The 20,003-nt window shown below is 45.5% G+C and overlaps 1 protein-coding gene across 1 annotated transcript; it reads left to right on the forward strand.

Moving 5' to 3' along the window:
* The first annotated feature begins 13,858 nt into the window (after positions 1–13,858).
* On the forward strand, positions 13,859–18,526 carry SYS1 (SYS1 golgi trafficking protein). The gene is made up of 4 exons (XM_054467436.2): positions 13,859–14,073; positions 14,287–14,451; positions 16,057–16,124; positions 17,316–18,526. The coding sequence occupies exons 2-4, from the start codon at positions 14,290–14,292 to the stop codon at positions 17,554–17,556; spliced, it is 471 nt and encodes a 156-aa protein (XP_054323411.1). The 5' UTR covers positions 13,859–14,073; positions 14,287–14,289; the 3' UTR covers positions 17,557–18,526.
* Positions 18,527–20,003: the final 1,477 nt, after the last annotated feature.

Raw genomic sequence — 20,003 nt, forward strand, 5'->3', positions numbered from 1 at the left:
TCTACAAAAAGTTTTTAAAGAAATTAACCAGGCATTGTGGTGCACCCCTGTGACCCCAGCTACTCTGGAGGCTGCGGTGGGAGGACTGCTTGAGCCAGAGAGGTGAAAGCTGCAGTGAGCCATGATCGCTCACTGCACTCCAGCCTGGGTGACCAAGTGAGACCCTGTCTTAAAAATAAATAAATAAATAAATGACATTTTAAAATAAAAATGCAGGCCGGATGCAGTGAGTCATGCCTGTAATCCCAGCACTTTGGGAGGCTGAGGCGGCGGATCGCTTGAGCTCAGGAGTTTGAGACCAGCCTGGCCAACATGCTGAAACCCCGTCTCTACAAAATACAAAAATTATCCAGGCATGGTTGCCTGCGCCTGTAATCCCAACTGCTCTGGAGGCTGAGGCAGGAGAATCGTTTGAACCCGAGGGGCGGAGGTTGCAGTGAGCTGAGATCTCCCTACTGCACTCCAGCCTGGGCAACAGAGCAAGATTCCGTCTTAAAAAAAATAAAAAATAAAAATGCAAAAACCATTCTTAGCAGTGGGGCTGAAGAAAAATAGGCAGTGAGCCTCAGCCACTCTGAGACCACTCTGACGCTGGTCTCAGAGTGGCTGACGTCTGTTCTAAGGGCTTCATCTTCCAGATTTTGAACTTTCTCAAAAGTTTGATCTCTCTGAGAACTGGTCTGCAAGTTTATTTCCATTCTTAGGTCAGCTCCCACCCTTTATAAGAGAAAGTTGTGTGTCTTCCTTACCCCTCATCCTCCTAACAGTGCATTGGTGGGAGCAAGTTGGGGGAATAAGTGGAGGGGGGTGCTATATGGAGACTAAAATTCTCTGGGGCCCCAAGCACAGGTACTGTTGGAATTATTGCAGGGTGTGAAGGTGGGCATCCTATGATGATCGAAGTACAAAAGAAGCCTAACCCTGTCTCTCCCTGACTTACGTATAAATCTTTCTAAGGGTGTAACGTAGCCTTAGAAGTAGGACATTTTGGCCTCTGTTGGCATATTATGAATTCATACACTTTGTGGAGTGGAGAATTGGTAGTGACTTCCCTTTTTCCACTCCTTGATTATTATCAAAGAATAAAAGACTCTGTGGCAGAGAACCTTGGCAGTAAAGCAAGTTTCAAATGCTGACCATGGGGTTTCCACAGATTTAAAGGTAAGCAATGACTTTCAGTGGTTTTTAACATGCTACCGTAGGATTTGGAACAAAACTGAGAAAATGAAGAAATCTCATGCCAGAATAAGAAATCCTTTTGCAAGTTAAATGGTTTGCAATCTTTGCTTTTCGCAAAATTGCAGGGGGGCCTAATCTAGTTGTCAGTAGATAGATCATTAAATATAGAATAGATAACTATGTGATTTTAGTTATCTATTGTCACATTGTTATAACAAGAGTTCTTCTGTTCCTACCAACTTTTATAAGTTTCTCAGCACTTACAGCCAGTAGTGTGCTGGTAAATGCTTGACAATTGGCTAGGGGAAGTGGCGAGTGCTAATTTGCCAATTTCTGTAGTGTAAATACTTAACAGCATGGCTGATTTCAAGCTACCAATGAGATGTCACTGAACATGGAGCTAGGAAGATATATTTCTACCACACAGATACAATAGGTGCAAATAATCTCAAAAGCATAGATAACAGTAAAATGTAGTGAGATAATTAGTAAGTGATGAGTTTTGAGTATTTATTTCCTTTATGGTTTTGTTTTTGTTTTTGTTTTTTTCAGATGGAGTCTCACTTTGTCACCCAGGCTGGAGTGCAGTGACGCAATCTCAGCTCACTGCAACCTCTGCCTCCCGAGTTCAAGCGATTCTCCTCAGCCTCCTGAGTAGCTGGGACTACAGGCACACACCACCATGCCTGGCTAATTTTTGTATTTTTAGCAGAGACAGGATTTCACCATGTTGGCCAGGATGGTCTCCATATCCTGACCTCGTGATCCACCCGCCTCGGCCTCCCAGAGTACTGGGATTACAGGCGTGAGCAACTGCACCCGGCCTCCTTTGTTTTTAATATAATTGTATGTTCATATAATTTAATTTTTAGTAATAGTTATGTTTAACAACTGGCTAATGACATTTAAAAAAAAGCAGGATCTCTCTCTGTAGACCAGGCTGGAGTACAGTGGCAAAATTATGGCTGATTGCAGCCTCGACCTCCCAGGCTCACGAGATCCTCCCACCTCAGCCCCTTGAGTAGTTGGGACTAGACATACACCACCGCACACAGCTAATTATTATTATTATCATTATTATTATTATTATTATTATTTTGGTAGAGGCAGAGTCTTACTATGTTGCCCAGGCTGGGTTTGAATGCCTGGGCTCAAGCAGTCCTCTTAACTTAGCTTCCCAAAGTGCTGGGATTACAGGTGTGAGCCATGGCACCAAGCCACAAAATTTCTAAAAATTGACTTTCATGAACCACTACAAGATGGCTTTAGCATACCACAGTTTGACAGCTACAAAAAATGAAAAATAGGAATAAAATTATTGCTAAAACCTATTTCATTCTAGCAATATTCATTGAGGTATTTGTTTGTTTGTTTGTGACAAAGTCTCACTCCATCACCCAGGCTGGAGTGCAGTGGCACAATCTCTGCTCACTGCAACCTCAGCCTCCTGAGTTCAAGTGATTCTTGTGCCTCAGCCTCCCAAGTAGCTGGAATTACAGGTGCACATCACCATGCCCAGCTAATTTTAGTATTTTTAGTAGAGATGGGGTTTCGCCACATTGGCCAGGCTTGTCTCAAACTCCTGACTTCAAGTGACCCGCCTGCCTCAGCCTTCCAAAGTGCTGGTTTACAGGCATGAGCCACTATACCTGACCTCATGGAGGTTTTAGTGAGCTAATTGGAGAGAAAAAATTGCCCCAGCCACCTAATTAAGACAGGTATTTCTAAAACAATTTTACTTTTTCTACTTAATAATTATTTATCAAAGTTTGTAGGACTGGTTTAGAGAGTGGTGTGATTTGGATGTTTGTCCCCTCCAAATCTCATGTTGAAATGTGATTCCTAATGTTGGAGGTGTGGCCTGGAGGTGATTGGATCCTGGGGCAGATCCCTCATGAATAGTTTAGCATTATCCACTTGGTGATAAATGAATTCTCACTCTCAGTTTACACTGGATCTGGTTGTTTAAGAGTCTGGGACCTCCACCTTCCCTGTCTCTTGGTCCTGCTGATGCCGTGTGAGATGCCTGCTACCCTGTTACCTTCTGCCATGATTGGAAGTTTCCTGAGCCCCTCGCTAGAAGCAAATGCTGGAGCCATGCTTGTATAGCCTGCAGAACTGTGAGCCAATTAAACCTCTTTTCTTTATAAATTACCCAATCTCATGCATTTATAGTAACGCAAACAGCCTAACACAGCAAGCATATATTTATGTCAAATTGTATACTTTAAATATGTATAGCTTATTTTATGCCAGTTGTACCTTAATGAAGCTGTTTAAATTATTGTAGGACTTTTTAAAAGAGTCATCAGTAAGCCTCTGATGCATTTAAAAAAAAACACATTATGATAAAATTTTGTGGTGGAACATGGAGTAGAAATTTGAGTTCAAATAGAAAAATGATGCAAAATGTCTGACTCTTAGAAAAGAGCTTATTCATGTATTTTTTAAATGGATGATTGTAGGTATCGAATTGCTAGGGCATTTAATTTAACTGGATACATTTAAAAGAGTGATGTAATTGTTTTACTTTTAACTGCATAAATTTACAATATGCCAGAAATTACAACCTTTGCAACTATTTAAACTTTTGATGAAAAATGTTAAGCTATCAACTAAAAATTGTGTCAAGGAGTACATAGTCTTAAAATAATTATTTAGAGAGTACACTAGCAAAAAAACAAAAACAAAAACAAAAACTGAAAACAACTCCTTTAGAGAGTTAATGGAAGTTCTTCTATAAAACTATCTTAACCTCCTGGAATTAAGGAAATAATTTCCCCTTCCCCAAGTTCTGAGAATCTCTAAAGGGATGCAACATGTTTGAATATAATTATTTGTGGATGTATGGGTCTTTAACCTGGGCTCCATGACTGGGGGCAGAGGACACATGAATGGTCAGTACTCCTCTAGGTTATGTGTCTCTGCATACATTATTTTGGGGCAAGAAACTTCAGATTCTTTCTTTATATCCACAAAAAGAGGATGTTTGGGGGATCCTCCTTTTGGGTGATCCTGACCCCCAAAGAGTTAAAAATAATTTGTCCAAAACCTGAGATTCTTTGAGAAGTTTTATTGGGTCCTTCTTTGGCCTCCAAAAAACAAAATGCAGTAGTCAAAGGTTTGTAATACTGAATAGGAGTTCCTAATTTCCTGCATGGGGCTTAAGTACAAAAACCCAAACAACCAAACAAAACCCACAGTGTTTAGAGCCAGAAGTTCTTCATTAAAATCCTGTTTCCAGGACTTGCCAACTGGAGGAAAGTTTGTGAGTCCCTTTGCTCCTCCCTATAATGGAGATAATTCCCTCTTGAACTAATTAGGAGAATGGAATAAGGTGAAGTGGTGAACACATAATACCTACTCACTTATGTTGGGTCCAGCACCCTTTCTGTGTATTCTAACCTGAGATTGAGTGAGTCTGAGAGATGGCATTGGTCAAACACTTTACATCCTCCCCCTAGCTTCCTTTCAAGCAAAAGGAAATGATCCAGGACATCAACAGGCAGCCCCCTCCCATGGAGCTAAAAAAATGAGCTGAGACCCAGCCTACAGCAGAGGTGGTGTCCCTCCCCCTTTTCTCAGACTTCCTAGGCCAGAGTTAACCAAGGCTAGGTGCACACCTGGTACATCCAGAGACACCTTAAATGCTACCTTCTCCTGGAAGCCTCCATCCTCTTCTTTTAATTCTCATTTCTTCCTGCCTTGAGGTTTCTAGGACTCTATCTGTCCCACTCTTTGGGCAGGCATCCCTTTCTCACTCATGTTAGTTTTAGGAGAAAAGCACAGTCTTCAAAGTTAGAGAGACCTAGATTGCAATCTTGGTGGTATGGAGCAAGACACTTTTTCTCTCTGTGCCTCAGTTTTCTCATGTGGTCCCCCCATGTAATTTGAGGGTCATTATAGTTCTTAACATCATAAAAATGTTAAAACTACAGTGCTTAGCACAATATGGAGCATCAAAGTGTTATCTATTTTTATAATCAAGGGGGCCTCCCCATAAGAGTCTTGACTTACTCCCCTCCCCAGCAGCTCCTCACACATGGTTAATAACAGGTAACACATTACTATTTTCAGAACAGAAAAAGGATTGGGCCACAGGGCTCTCTCCCAGAATGGTGCCAACCCTTTCTGGTCTTCCTCAGTTTATGTAAATCTCTCTCCAGCTACAGATAATGACAGCTTAGAGTTTCCAGAGGCTGTGGAATGTCCAGCCACTGCCTTGCATAACCACAGAAACTGAGAACACTAGGCCCAGAAGGGTCCTCTCAAATCATTCAATCCAACAGTACCCACATTGTAAGATAGGCAAACCGAGGCCCACACGGTGAGTCAGCATCCACCACAGGCATTTTGAAGAATTCTAAAAATAACACCTCCAATTACTCTTTCCACTTACTTTGCTTTATTTTTTGTCATAACATTTCCCTTACCTGCCATCACGCGCTTATTCTTTTACTTGTTTATTTTCTGTTTTCTCTGCCACGTGTAAGTTTCATGAGGGCAAGGACATTGTTGTGTTCACAAATGCATCCCTTGCACCTTTTCCAAGGTCTGGCAGAGGTTTACATTCAGTAAATACTTGTCGCATGGATAACTGGATGAATGCCATTTGGACATTTTCCCTTAGAGGCTCAGATGTAGCAATTCACTCACTTGGTCATTTATCCAAAAAACATCTGATGAATATCTTGTATGTGAGAAGCTTTTCGATAAATCCTGGTGAACAAGACCTGTCCGTGTTCTTAAGCAGCTCCCTGATTAGCGGACAATAGCTGCCAGCTATACAGTAGACTGAGGATCTACTATATGCCAAGCTGTGGGCTGGCAACTTTCTAAGCATCTTCTCTGTCTTAGCTCAGTTCTTGCAATTGCGAGGAAATATGCCTCACTCAGGACTCCTTAAGAAAAGGCTTAGGAGTTATTAGGAGGACCAGGAGGGCTAAAGGTTAAAACTGAAAGGGAAACATCGAGGACTGAGATGATGCCACAGGCTGGCTGACTTATCTCTTGCTCTTTAAGCCTGCTTGTTCTTTCTTTAAGAGTGACTCTTCTTTTTCCTGGATGTGTGCCTCTCTCTCTTTTACTGACTTACTGGTTCTCTCTTCTAGTCTAAATTTTGGGAGGGGACCACAAGACTCATTGGCTTGGCCAATGGCCTTCCTTATTCCTTAAGTGAGCACCTGCAGCCCAGACCACTTTTTGGATTACTATTTGGCCTAGAGGGTGAATATTTAGCTTCTCACATACCCTGAGCAGAGGGTATGTTTAATCAGAAAGGAGTATTGAGCATCATCTTCGCTTGGATGCTGTGAAGTAAGTAGTTTTATCTCTATTTTATAGATGAGAAAACAGGCTGAGCAAGGAGAAATGACAACAAAACCGTAACTGTAACAAAGCTGCCCTAACCCACCTGCAAACCTACAATTGAGAAATCCATTGCTGTTGCCCCTGAGATTTGTGGGGTGTTTCTTATGTAGCAAAAGCTGACTGATACAAGATTCAAACTCAAGTTTCTTTGATTCTGTCTGCATCACCATGCTGTCTCACTGAACTTACAGCCCTGATTCCTGTTCCTGGTTCCCAAGTGTCCTGTCCTAAAAGGAGCAGAGATAAATATTGTATTCATCCATTTTCTGATGTTATAACAGAATCCCGCACTGTTGGTGTTCTGAGTACACTGACATTCCTTGATGCTAGATTTTATATTGTTGATTGACTTGTTTATCATCTCTCTCCTCTACGAGATTAGAGTATTTTCTCTTTATTCACTTTATTCATTTATATCCATACCAGCTGGATCCGTTTCTGGCACATAATAAATGCTCAATGAATATTTATCAAGTAGATGATTGAATGAATAAATAATGATAAAAAGGAAGTGGAAAAAACAACTTTTCATCTTAAAACAAAGCCCTGAGTCCTTTAAGGTCAGAATAAAGAATAATTTCTAGGTAGGGACAGAAAGTTTAGTACATGATGGGGTCAAGAATCAAGGTAAGAAAACTTGAAGGTGTGAGGCTGGGCACAGTGTCTCATGCCTGTAACCCCAGCCCTCTGGGAGGCCACGGCGTGAGGATCACGTGAGCCTAGAAGTTTGAGACCAGCCTGGGCAACATAGTGAGACTCCTTCTCTACATAAAATAAAATAAAAATAGCCTGGCCTGATGGTATGCACCCGTAGTCCCAGCTACTCAGGAGGTTGAGGTGGGAGGATTGCTTCAGCCCCGGAGTGCGAGGCTGCAGTGAGCTATGATAGCGCCACTGCACTCCAGCCTGGGTGACAGAACAAGGACCTGTCTCTAAAATAACAACAAAGGCCGGGCACAGTGGCTTACACCTGTAATCCCAACACTTTAGGAGGCTGAGGTGGGCAGATCACCTGAGGTCAGGAGATCGAAACCAGCCTGACCAACATGGTGAAACCCCGTCTCTACTAAAAATACAAAATTAGCCAGGCATGGTGGCATGCGCCTGTAAATCCCAGCTAGTCAGGAGGTTGAGGCAGGAGAATCGCTTGAACCCAGGAGGCGGAGGTTGCAGTGAGCCAAGATCACACTGTTACACTCTAGACTGAGCAATGAGAGTGAAACTCCGTCTTAAACATAAAATAAAATAAAACAATAACAATAAAACAACAGTACAACAATGAAAATAATACAAATAAACAATTAAAATATAGTATCACAACTATTTACATTGTATTAGATGTTTAGAGATGACTTAAAGAATGTGGGAAGATTGCATAGACTATATGCAAATACTATACCATTTTGTATAAAGGATTTGAGCTTCTCTGGGTTTTCATATCTGCCAGGAGTTCTGGAACCAACCACCCATGGATGCTGAGGGATGGCTCTACTCAGAGGTCCTTCCACCCACTGTCATGCCTGGCATCATCCACCCTGCATAGAGAAAGGGTTTGCAGAAAACCCCTGATCATTAGACACAGAACACAGAAAACCAGTTTCCTGACTCCCTCTGGTGTGAAGGAAAGAACAGGGAGGTTGGATGGAAAGTTAGAGTGGAAAGACAGACACCCCAGATGTTTCTTAACTTTTGATTATTCCAGCTGACAAGACACGCCACACCTCAATGTGTGCTGAGTGTGAGTCACTTCCTTCTCTAAGCCTCAGTTTCCTTACCTGTAACATGGGGACAATGTTTATACCTACATCCCTGGGGCTGTTGCAACAATAAGATGAGGTCAGGTAGATGAAAGCTGTATGTCACTGTAACGTCCAGTGCCTTTTTTTTTTTTTTTTTTTTTGAGACAGAGTCTCACTCTGTCACCCAGGCTGGAGTGCAGTGGTACGATCTCAGCTCACTGTAACCTCTGCCTTCCAGGTTCAAGCAATTCTCCTGCCTCAGCCTCCCAAGTAGCTGGGATTACAGGCATGCACCACCACTCCTGGCTAATTTTTGTATTTTTAGTACAGACAGTGTTTCTCCATGTTGGCCAGGCTGGCCGCGAACTCCTGATTGCAGGTGGATCCACCCATCTCAGCCTCCCAAAGTGTTGGAATTATAGGCGTGAACCACTTTTTGTCCAGTGCACTTTTTGTTACACACTGTGAAGGAATAGTGTGTGGAGTCAAACTGGCCTGGGTTGGAGTTTAGCTCTACCACTCACTGGCAGCATGGCTTTGGGTAAATATCCCTTCTCTGAGCCTCAGGATCTGCATGTGTTCAGTGGGGCTATTAATAGTTCTCAACTCACAGGCTTGTTTTAGAAATTAAATAAGGATTAAATTATATAAGTGCCTGTCATACAGTAGATGCTCAGCAAATGTTCCTCCCCAAACACAGACACAAACAGCACTTAAAGCAACCTGGGTAACAAAGGGGTTTTCAGTCTGGAGGAGAAAACTGGCAGCTAATGAGCTCTCTCTCCAGTTTCCCTTCTAAGAGAGGAACTCACTGGCCAGAGCCCAGGATGGTCACCGATGTAGAGGACAGGCAGCCAACTCCAAGCCTCCCATGTGGGGTTTCCAAAAAACTGTGAGCACAGAGTTGCATAACCTGTCCCTGAGACACGTGTTTCTACTGAAGTGTCTTCATCAAATATTCCCCGAAAGGAAACATGTGAGAAGGGCAGTAGGGCAGCCTAGCGGGGGAGGAAGGGAGAGAGGGAGGGATCTAGAGAACACGAGAGTAGGGGTGAGAGGAGGAAGAGAACGTATCACATTTACTGTGCTCCTACTATGGGCCAGCCACCGGGCTTGTTTTGTCTGATACATCATTAGATCCTTGCCATAAATCTGAGATCAGGCATTTCCGTTCCCACATTCCAAAGGAAGAAATAATAACAATCATATTAACATTGCTGATGTTAACATAATGCCCACTGCATATCAGGCGGTGGACTAAGCACACATTTGACCCTCAGGACAGCCCATAACATGGGTACTATTCTGAACTCCACTTTACAGAAGAGGAAACCAACTGAGACTCAGAGACATGAAGTAACTTTCCCAAGGTCACCCACCAGGACAGCAAGACAGCTGGAGAGCCAGGATTCGAATCTAAGCAGGGCTCTCAAGCCTATGGGCCTATGGGAGAACTTTCCCAAGGGATTTATGGGGGTGGATCCAGAAGGCGACCTTAGCGATTGTCCTTACATGCATGCAGTGGGGCCCCAGTGTGAGAGTGACGAAAGAGACCAAGTGACCAGAGGCACTCCCCTCCCCTCCACCCAGAGGACAGTTTGTCCCAGCTTGTGGCTGTTCGTCACTCTGCCTCTGACCTAAAGTTTAACATTTCATTCATAAGTTTGGAACCACAGACTTGGCAGCGTAGGAAGAACCCTCGGAGACCAGCTAGCTATTCAAATCCAACCCCCTCATATTACAGATGGAAGAAAACCCTGAAGCCGGAATGTGACTTGCCAAGGTCACAGAGCAGTTTTCTGTTGGATGAAGGAGCCGGTTTAGGGTCAACTACAGATCATCTTGTGCTGTAGTTATCAAATGTGGGTGCACCTCTGAATCACTTGGGGAGCTCTTTAAATACACAGATCTCCACACTCTGCTTTGGGAGACTTGGATTGGACTTAGGTTTGCAAACAAGGACTGGAAATTTGAATATCCAGTATGTTCCTCAGGTGATTCAGATGGCACAGGGCCACGACAGCATCTGCAAGTCGGAGTCCAATGTCCCTCTTTCATTTGATAGTTTGGGATACTGGGACCCACCAGGGGACTCGCCCAAGGTCACATAGCAAGCCAGTGGGGCTCTAGTTCAGACTCTGTGGTCTGAAGCAGACTGCTTGTGGTCAAATTTGAAAATGGGCCAATGAAGCTAAACAAGGGGGTTGCCATGATTTTCCCCAGCTCTTGGTTTCCTTCTTGGATCCAAATTAAGACGGAGGATGGTGTGCATTTCCGAAGCTTGGCAAGGCGGGAATCCGAGAACTGAACTCCCAAAGGGGAAAGGAAAAGGCAGGAGGTTAGCTTGCACGCCCAGTGGGGTTTTCCCAAAGGTGAGCTCCGGACTCCAGGGATGACATCAGACATTCCAGCCAGCCCTAATGTCGAAAGCTACCTGTGTTTTCTAGTTCAGCAGAATGGGTAGGGAGGGCCTTCCCTATTGGGAAGAGATAGGGTGGAGTGGGCCCAGCTGTGATGTGAAGGGGGCAGAGTCCAGGAAGAGCCACGCATTCCAGCACCTGCAAGGAAGACAGCTGCCCTGGGTATTGTCAACCTCTGCAGCCCTTTTCCTAAGCCTTTCCTCCCATTTCTCCCTAATCCCTCACCCCAGGGCTAACTGAGCAGAGAGATTCACTGCCCCTTTTCCACTTCCTGCTACTCCGCCACCTGACTATTTTACTATCTCCCTTCCTTCATTTCCCTCTCCCTCCCTCCCTTCCTCCCTTCTTTCCTATTCTTTTATTCTAAAATGGCATCTTGGCTGGACACAGCGGCTTATGCCTGTAATCCTAACACTTTGGGAGGCCAAGGTGGGAGGACTGCTTGAGCCCAGGGTTCAGGACCAGCCTGGACAACATAGGGATACCCTGTCTCTACAAAAAAATAAAATTAAATGAAAAATCAAAAAAGCCAAGTGTGGGCCAGGCGTGGTGACTCATGCCTATAATCCCAGCACTTTGGGAGGCTGAGGCGGGCAGATCACTTGAGGTCAGGAGTCCAGACCAGCCTGGCCAACATGGTGAAATCCCATCTCTACTAAAAATACAAAAATTAGCTGGGCATGGTGGCACACACCTGTAATCCCAGCTACTTAGGAGGCTGAGGCATGAGAATCGCTTGAACCCGGGAGGCAGAGGTTGCAGTGAGCCAACATCATGCCATTGCACCCCAGCCTGAGCGACAGAGCAAGACTCTGTTTCAAAAAAAGCCAGGTGTGGTGGCACATGCCTGTGGTCTCAGCTATTCGGGAGGCCGAGGCTTGGGCCTGGGAGTTTGAGGGTGCGGTGAGCAGTGATTGCACCACTACATGCCAGCATGGGTGACAGATTGAGACCCTGTTTCAAAGAACTAAACTAAACCAAACCAAAACTAAACTAAAAGGCATCTTGATGTTTAGAGTCAGTTGTCCTGAATTTGAATCTCAGCTCTGCTCCCTGTGAGCTCTCTGACCTAGACAGTCACACCACCTCCCCGCCAGCCTTGTTTCCTCCCCTATAAAAAGGGGACAATAGCTATATTTTCAGATTGTGAGAATTAAACAAGATCATGTAGGCATTTAAGAAACAGATGTTTTCTCAGAAACACTAGATCATGTGCATAATCAGTGAACTAGAGGAATTTAAATACATATTTGTTGAACTGAATTGAGGTGCCTAAAAGAATGGTTGAGCTGGAAAGCACCTAAGAAATCTTTGGGCCTTAATAACTCCCAAACTGGAATCCAAGTGAACTGTTCAGGGTATTTCCAAATGATAAGGACAATCGCACACTCTCAATAAAGTCTCAAGTTTCTTTACTTTTGTCTGGAATTGTATCAGCTCAAGGTGATAACATGGCTATCACAAGCTGTTCAGAAATTCTGATTGGCAGTTACATGGCTCTTTGGTAAGTTTTTTATTTTGAGACGGAGTCTTGCTCTGTCGCCCAGGCTGGAGTGCAGTGGCGCAATCTCGGCTCACTGCAAGCTTCACCTCCCAGGTTCACGCCATTCTCCTGTCTCAGCCTCCAGAGTAGCTGGGACTACAGGCGCCTGCCACCACACCCGGCTAACTTTCTGTATTTTTAATAGAGATGTATTTTAATAGAGATGGGGTTTCACCGTGTTAGCCAGGATGGTCTCGAACTCCTGACCTTGTGATCTGCCCGCCTCAGCCTCCCAAAGTGCTGGGATTACAGGCATGAGCCACCGCGCCCGGCCTGTTTTTTTTTTAATGAGAAAATAATTACTGGAAGGTAGATTAAATGGTGGAAAATGTTAATCATGTCCAACTCCTCATTTCATAAACAGGGAAGCTGAGGTTTAAAGAAGGAAGTGGCTTGCTGGTCACACTGGGTGGCATAGCTGGCCCTAAAACCCGAATTCTTTTCCTGGAACCAGTTACTTCCCGTCTTTCCACTCGAGAGAGGGGGAACCTAGGATCAATGAAGTTGATGGGTTTTCGTCTGCTGGAGTAGGAATAAGTGAGTTATCGAATTGCTGTTGCTTTCTCTGTTCTTAACTCATTAGCAAATACTTACTGACTGTCCACTACTTGGATTTGGAAGGTAGACAGTCATGGCAGCAGAGAGGGTCAGGATTTACTCCTAGGTGCGACTTCAGAACCTGTGCTTTTTTCTACTGGACACCCACATTTTAAAACACCCACTACTCTGCCTTCTAATATAGTTCAACTGTGTCTCAGGGCAGGGACTGTCTTATATGTACATGTTCTAGCCTTCCTGCCACCCAGTAGGTGCGAAACCAATGTTGTAGTGTTGAGGAAACACTTGAATTTTATTTATTTATTTATTTATTTATTTATTTATTTATTTATTTCGAGACGGAGTTTTGCTCTTGTTGCCCAGGCTGGAGTGCAATGGCGTGATCTCGGCTCACCGCAACCTCTGCCTCCCGGGTCCAAGCAATTCTCCTGCCTCAGCCTCCCGAGTAGCTAGGACTACAGGCTGCGCCACCACGCCCAGCTAATTCTGTATTTTTAGCAGAGACGGGGTTTCTCCATGTTGGTCAGGCTGGTCTCGAACTACCGACCTCAGGTAATCCGCCCACCTCAGCCTCCCAAAGTGCTGGGATAACAGGCGTGAGACACCGCGCCCGACCAACACTTGAATTTTAATCCTTACTTTGCTACTAACTGTGTCGTTGAAACAGTATGTTGCTTTCCTTCTCTGGCCCTTAGCTTAACTATCTGTACAGCGGGAACAGTGGCAAACTCCTACGTGGAGGAGCTTGCAGGTCCACTTCAAGTTATCACACTCTAACTAGAAGAAAACAGAGAATTTAGGCTGAAAATAGCGACACAGTTTATCACCTCGTTAATTCCCAAACATCATTACCGCGTCCTAAACCACCCCACTTCCCTCTCCCCTAGCCGCCTTCCTTTAAAAAAAAAATTCCCCTCTAGAGGGCGCGCAAGCTCTGCGGCCTTCGTTCCTCACTTCCGTTTGCCTTCACTCTTCCTTCTGCGCATGTGCCCAGTTCGCTATCCGGCTGCTTGTACCTCGTTCAGGCGGTTCAGGCAAAGGTTGCACCCACTACGCCTGCGCAACCTCAGCCCCGCCCCTCCGCTGCTTTCCCCGGAAACGTTTCTTTCCTACGCAGCCGCTCCTGCCGCTGTGGTCGCTGGAGCTTTGCCTCTCTAGGCCGGCAGCGCCTCTCCTCCATGGTCCTGTCTGTCAGCGCTGTTTTGGGAGCCCGCCGGTGAGGCCGGGCCACGCTCGGACACTTCGATCGTCGAGTCTGTCACTGGTGAGTAGACCCCAGAGGAGCTCATGTACGGGCGGGGGCCGCGCAGGCGGAATGGGCTGGATTTCCCCTCACTCTGAGAATGGCTCTGTCCGCCCCGCCTTCCCCCTAACTCTTGGAATGGGCTCACCCCTTGGTTCCAGTCCCTCCTCCCGGGCGGGGCGGCGTTGCCATGGCGACGGGCCGCTGGCTGAGGCCCGGCTCGTGTCCCTGCAGGGCATGGCGGGTCAGTTCCGCAGCTACGTGTGGGACCCGCTGCTGATCCTGTCGCAGATCGTCCTCATGCAGACCGTGTATTACGGCTCGCTGGGCCTGTGGCTGGCGCTGGTGGACGGGCTAGTGCGAAGCAGCCCCTCGCTGGACCAGATGTTCGACGCCGAGGTAGGGTCCCCGGACTGGCGCGGGTGGGGTCTTGGCCTCCCCTAGTAGGCTTTGTGGCCCAGCACTACTGTGCTGTAGACCTGGCTGGGTCATCTTTCTTGCTTTGTAGCCCTGGGAAAGGGATTTCACCTTTCTGAGCCTCAGCTGCCTCATCCATAAAATGGAATGACAGCAGAGGCCGATTAGTACAAAGAAAAGGGCCTGGATGTTAATACAATAAACACGTCTGTGTTGCAGGCAACTCTGATACATTTCCTTTCTGATACTCTGGGAAAGTGACTTAACTTCTCTGAGCTAGGTTCTCAGGTGCCACACCGGAGAGAGGGGTGGATAAAAGAGCATTCATGCGGGTACAGTGGAAACTGCCTGGACTTTGGGGTCAGACAGGCTTCCGTTTAAGATCCACTTACTAGCTGTGTGACTTGGGGCAAATGTCACCTCTGTGACCTTGTTTTCCTGTCTTCAAAACCATGAGACTAGTTGCAGAGAGGTCTGGACTGCAATATAAAGAGCATGTGCTTTGGATTCAGAAAAGCAAGGGTTCAGTCTAGGCCTAAACATATAATACTAGCTGTGGGACCTTGGGCAAGTTGCTTCCCCTTTCTGAGCCTTTTCTGAAAAGTGGGTAGAATACTCCTGCCGTGTCGCCCTCAACAAAATGTTACAAGGCCCAGAGGGGTTTAGGAATAAGAAAGTACTTTGTAAAGTGTAAAGGAGGCCTGTAAGTTGTTACATCTAAGAGGCAGGCGTGGCATGTGGTGATGAGCACAGTTCTTAAAGCCAGGAGACCTGGGATGGAGTACTTGCCCCTGCTGCTTGTTCTCTGTGTAGCCCTTGGGCAAGTTATTATCCAAAAAGTGATAAGAATAAAAAGAAGAATGGCTTTGTGAGGTTTTCTTAGGGATAATATGAGATTATGTATGTCAAAGACCTTTCTTTGTCAGCTGAAAGTGTGGTGCAGATGTTTGGCATTTGATGGTATCGTGTTGGATAGTGGAGATTGCACACCCACCATATGCCTAGTTGTAGTCTCGTAGGAGCCTCTATCCTCCTGGGAAGAGCTGTGGGAATGCCGGGCTTTGTTGAAGAGCCATATGATGCACACAACCTGAGTTCTAGACTAGGGATCAGCAAACCTTTCCTTTAAGGGTGAAGTAGTAAGGATTTTAGGTCACAATTACTCAGCTCTGCATTGTAGCACAGAAGCTACTATAGACAAATATATAAGTGAATGGGTGTGGCTGTGTTTCAATAAAACTTTATGTACAGGAGCAGATGCCTGGCCTACGGAGCCATAGTCAGCTGAACACGGTTCTAGACTTTACTCTTGGTGTTTATTACTTTGGGCAACTTAACTTGTCTGAGCTTTTACATCCTCCTTTGTAAAATGAGAATAATCCCTTTCCACCTACTGTGAGAAACAAATGAAATCCCATAATGGATGTCTATGAAAGCACCTATTGGAAATAGGCTGCCGTACAGATGAAGGGAGGTATTATCTTCTGTGCTCTGGGAAGAATGCTTGTTCCTTAGGAGGCTTGCTGAGATCCTGGGGCTCTGCCAAGTCACTTCTCCAGCATATTTCCATTTGTGATTCCCCCTCAGATCCTGGGCTTTTCCACCCCTCCAGGCCGGCTCTCCATGATGTCCTTCATCCTCAACGCCCTCACCTGGTGAGTATCACCAGTTTTGCTATCCAGCTTTTGGGCTCTTAGTGCTGGGACTAACTTCCTAAGTTTGAACATGAGAAAGGCTGGCACTTGTTTCTGGGGAGTGGTGGAGTAAAGTGGGTGACAGAGGCCAGTTCTGGGACCGGCTGTATAATGGGCCTCCTTCCATTGCTGTTTTGACTTACCTGGAAAGCTCTTATGTCACTATGTTTGTGCTGCCTGCAAGACAACTTCCATCTCAGATAACTTCCCTGATGTGGAGTGAGCTGAGGAAAGGATTCAACCGAGAGACAGGAGAACTGGGTTCTGTTCTTGGTTTGTGTGCCATTGGCCAAGTTACTTGCCATGGGCCTCAGGCTCCTCTTTTGTCCATGAGGGGTTGGACTCAGTGATGTCTAAGGTCACACGTAATCATTGCCTGTCTCTTAAGAGGCAGTTTAGCATAGTGGTCAAGGTCTCAGGCTCTAGAGGCAGACTCATTTGGCGTTGAACCTTAGCTTTACCACTAGTCTAGTGACTTTGGACAAGTTAATCTACCACAGTTGCCTCATCAGTAAAATGGGGCTAGTAATATTACCTACCTCATAGTTGTAAGGATTAAATAAGTTAATTCACAAGAAGGACTTAGAACAGTGCCTTGTGTGTTATTATTATTCTTGTCCTTACACCGGAGGTTGAAAACTGGTGGGCTGACTTTGACCTAAATTTGTCTTCCGGATAGGTTCTATTTGGCTTACATAGATGTCAGCCCACACATGGTGTTTAAAACATTTTTTTTCACTTAGTTGAAAATCAGGCTATTTTATATAAAAATCCAGATTTCTGGCTTCTCTTGAATAATGGAATGACTGATTGATTCCAGGCCAGCCTTCTAGCATGATAAGATTTGCCTAGATGCAAGTAGCTACTGCCCCCACTTTAGCTAGAACATGTATGCTTCAGGGTGTCACGATCCCCACCAATTCCTAGGATCCCCTAGTGACAATTGCCATTGATCATCAAGCTCATACTCAGTCAGCTTCACTCTTGACATTACCCGCCAGGTTCTTCTAGGCGTCTAATATCATAACCCTTGCTTCACACTTATCTCGTCACTTCTGACCACTATGCTGCCGTCCTAATTGTCCCTACCCTCCCAGATAACCTAAGGCCAGGACAACCCAGTGACAACTCACTGCTGTCCTCTCCCCACAGTGCCCTGGGCTTGCTGTACTTCATCCGGCGAGGAAAGCAGTGTCTGGATTTCACTGTCACTGTCCATTTCTTTCACCTCCTGGGCTGCTGGTTCTACAGCTCCCGTTTCCCCTCGGCGCTGACCTGGTGGCTGGTCCAAGCCGTGTGCATTGCACTCATGGCTGTCATCGGGGAGTACCTGTGCATGCGGACGGAGCTCAAGGAGATACCCCTCAACTCAGCCCCTAAATCCAATGTCTAGAATCAGGCCCTTTGGACATCCTGCTGACACTTGGGCCCCTTAACACCTTGGGCTGCTCAGACCCTCCAGATGAGGTCCAGCCCAGATCTGAGAGGAACCCTGGAAATGTGAAGTCTCTGTTGGTGTGGGAGAGATAGTGAGGGCCTGTCAAAGAAGGCAGGTAGCAGTCAGCATGACAGCTACAAGAATGGCCTCTGTCTGCTGAAGCCTTGGTATCTGAGAGGTCAGGAAGGGGACCTCTTTGAGGGTAATAACAGAATTGGAACCATGCCACTCTTGAGCCACAATACCTGTCACCAGCCTGTTGTTTTAAGAGAGAAAAAAAATCAAGGATATCTGATTGGAGCAAACCACTTCTTTAGTCATCTGTCTTACCTCCCTGGGACAGCTGTTGCCTTTGCAGTGTTGCCGAATCACAGCAGTTCTGTTGGAGAAACGCTTGGTTTCCGGATCCAGAGCCACAGAAAGAAATGTAGGTGTGAAGTATTAGGCCGCTGTCAGGGAGAGGATGGCAGATGGAGGCATCAAGCACAAGGAAAATGCACAACCTGTGCCCTGTTATACACACGTTCGTGTGCACCCAAGAACCTATGACTTTCTTCCAGTTCCTTCTACCAGGTCCCCATCCTGCTGCCAGCTCTCAACATAGCAGGCCATAGGACCCACAGAAGAATCCCAGCGTTGCTCAAAGTCTAACCATCATAAAGACACTGCCTGTCTTCTAGGAATGACCAGGCACCCAGCTCCCACTGGACTCCAGTTCTTTTTCCTGCCTTATTTAGAATTCTTTGGCGGGAAGGGTATGATGGGTTCCCAGAGACAAGAAGCCCAACCTTCTGGCCTGGGCTGTGCTGATAGTGCTGAGGGAGATAGGAATTTGCTGCTAAGATTTTTCTTTGGGGTGGAGTTTCCTCTGTGAGGGGCTTGCAGCTGTCCTTCCTGTGTATACAAATACAGTATTTTCCATGGTTCTGCCTGTACTTACTTTGTAATGCCACGGTTGAGATTGAGAGAGATCAGCGCAGCCAGGCAAGGGAACTTTAAAGAATTATTGGGCCACCTTCTCCCTTTCCTGGACCCCAGAGTCATTCGTCCATTTGGTTAAAATACTCAGTGCAGGGAACTCTTACATCCTATCTCCTTCACTTGCAGCGTGCCCCGCTATGCCTCAGGTGAACCACATAATTCTTGGGTTTCCGTTCCTACTTGCTAGTGATTTCTGAACATGTTCAATGGAGCGGCACACAGTCTAGACCCACTTCTGCATTGAAACCTTCACTGTTCCTCTTTGGTTTCTTCAGAGCTTTCCCAAGAGAGCTGTCAGTTTTCAGCTGTCAGTAACACAAATGAGTTTGTGGTAACACAAATGAGTTTTGCTATCTCCCTGAGAAGCCCATCTGACCTCCTGGCTCTCAGCCCTACAGAGTAGGGAGTTGATGCTGACAGGATGAAGGTTTAGGAGTAAATATGCCTGAGAAGAGACTGGGAAGGTTCTAGGGTGAGGCACCTCAGTAACTCATGGTACCTTGGCCAAGTTGGAAGGAAGCAGTTTGCTAATGGGGCACAGTAATCCTGGCTGCAGGGTCTAGGAGGTAAGACCAGCTGGGATGACCTTCCCTGGGTTAATCAGTTTCCCTGTAGACAACACAAACTCTACAGGCATGTGACTAACTGTGAAAGAACACCCATCATGTGGCTGCTGTCACCCTTGAGCAGCTGTGGTGATGGTTACTCCATCTGTGGTTGGAGCACCTCTTTGGGATTCACTTCAAGGTCTTGTGCCTATTTTTCTGCATATCTTCTGTGATGACAAATCTCTGTCCCCTGAGTGTTAATTTGATCTTTAGAAATGGCCAAAAGTCACGTGATCCAAACTTTTTTTTAGTAATACGGAGACTGAGCTGCATGGTAGTTGGGGATCAAAAATATGTGACCTTAATGAGATTTTTATGATTTCTAAAGTAACAATAAAAGCAGTTTTTAGAGTTGAGTTCCAGAGAGGGCAGGGCAATGGCAGTGACATGTTTGTCATTTTAATAATGAATAACATCTATTGAGTGCTTAAGAGGTGTCCAGCAGTGTGGGCTGAGTACTTTATGTCTCTTTTCAAAATCTTCACAAGAACCCTCTGAAGTAAGAAGTAACGTCATCTATATCTTACAGATGAGGGAGCTGTAAGGAACTTACCCAAGGTGACTTTTTAGGAGCTGGCAGAACCAGGATTTGGGCTCTAATAGTGATACTAATAAGCTCATTTTGAAGAGGTCAGTAGTTAGGGATGTATGAGTTCTGACTGGTTAAACAGTCTGGTTAAATAGTCTATCACCTTATAATCATATCTTCTTATCCTGTTGTATTTTTTTAAATACCAAGGATGAATAGTACCTTATAAACATATAGCTTATAAACATATAGCTTTCTAAGAAAAGCTATATGCAGCTTTTCTA

Source organism: Pongo pygmaeus, chromosome 21 (assembly GCF_028885625.2).
Source record: "Pongo pygmaeus isolate AG05252 chromosome 21, NHGRI_mPonPyg2-v2.0_pri, whole genome shotgun sequence".
In the NCBI taxonomy this organism is placed as follows: Eukaryota; Metazoa; Chordata; class Mammalia; order Primates; family Hominidae; genus Pongo; species Pongo pygmaeus.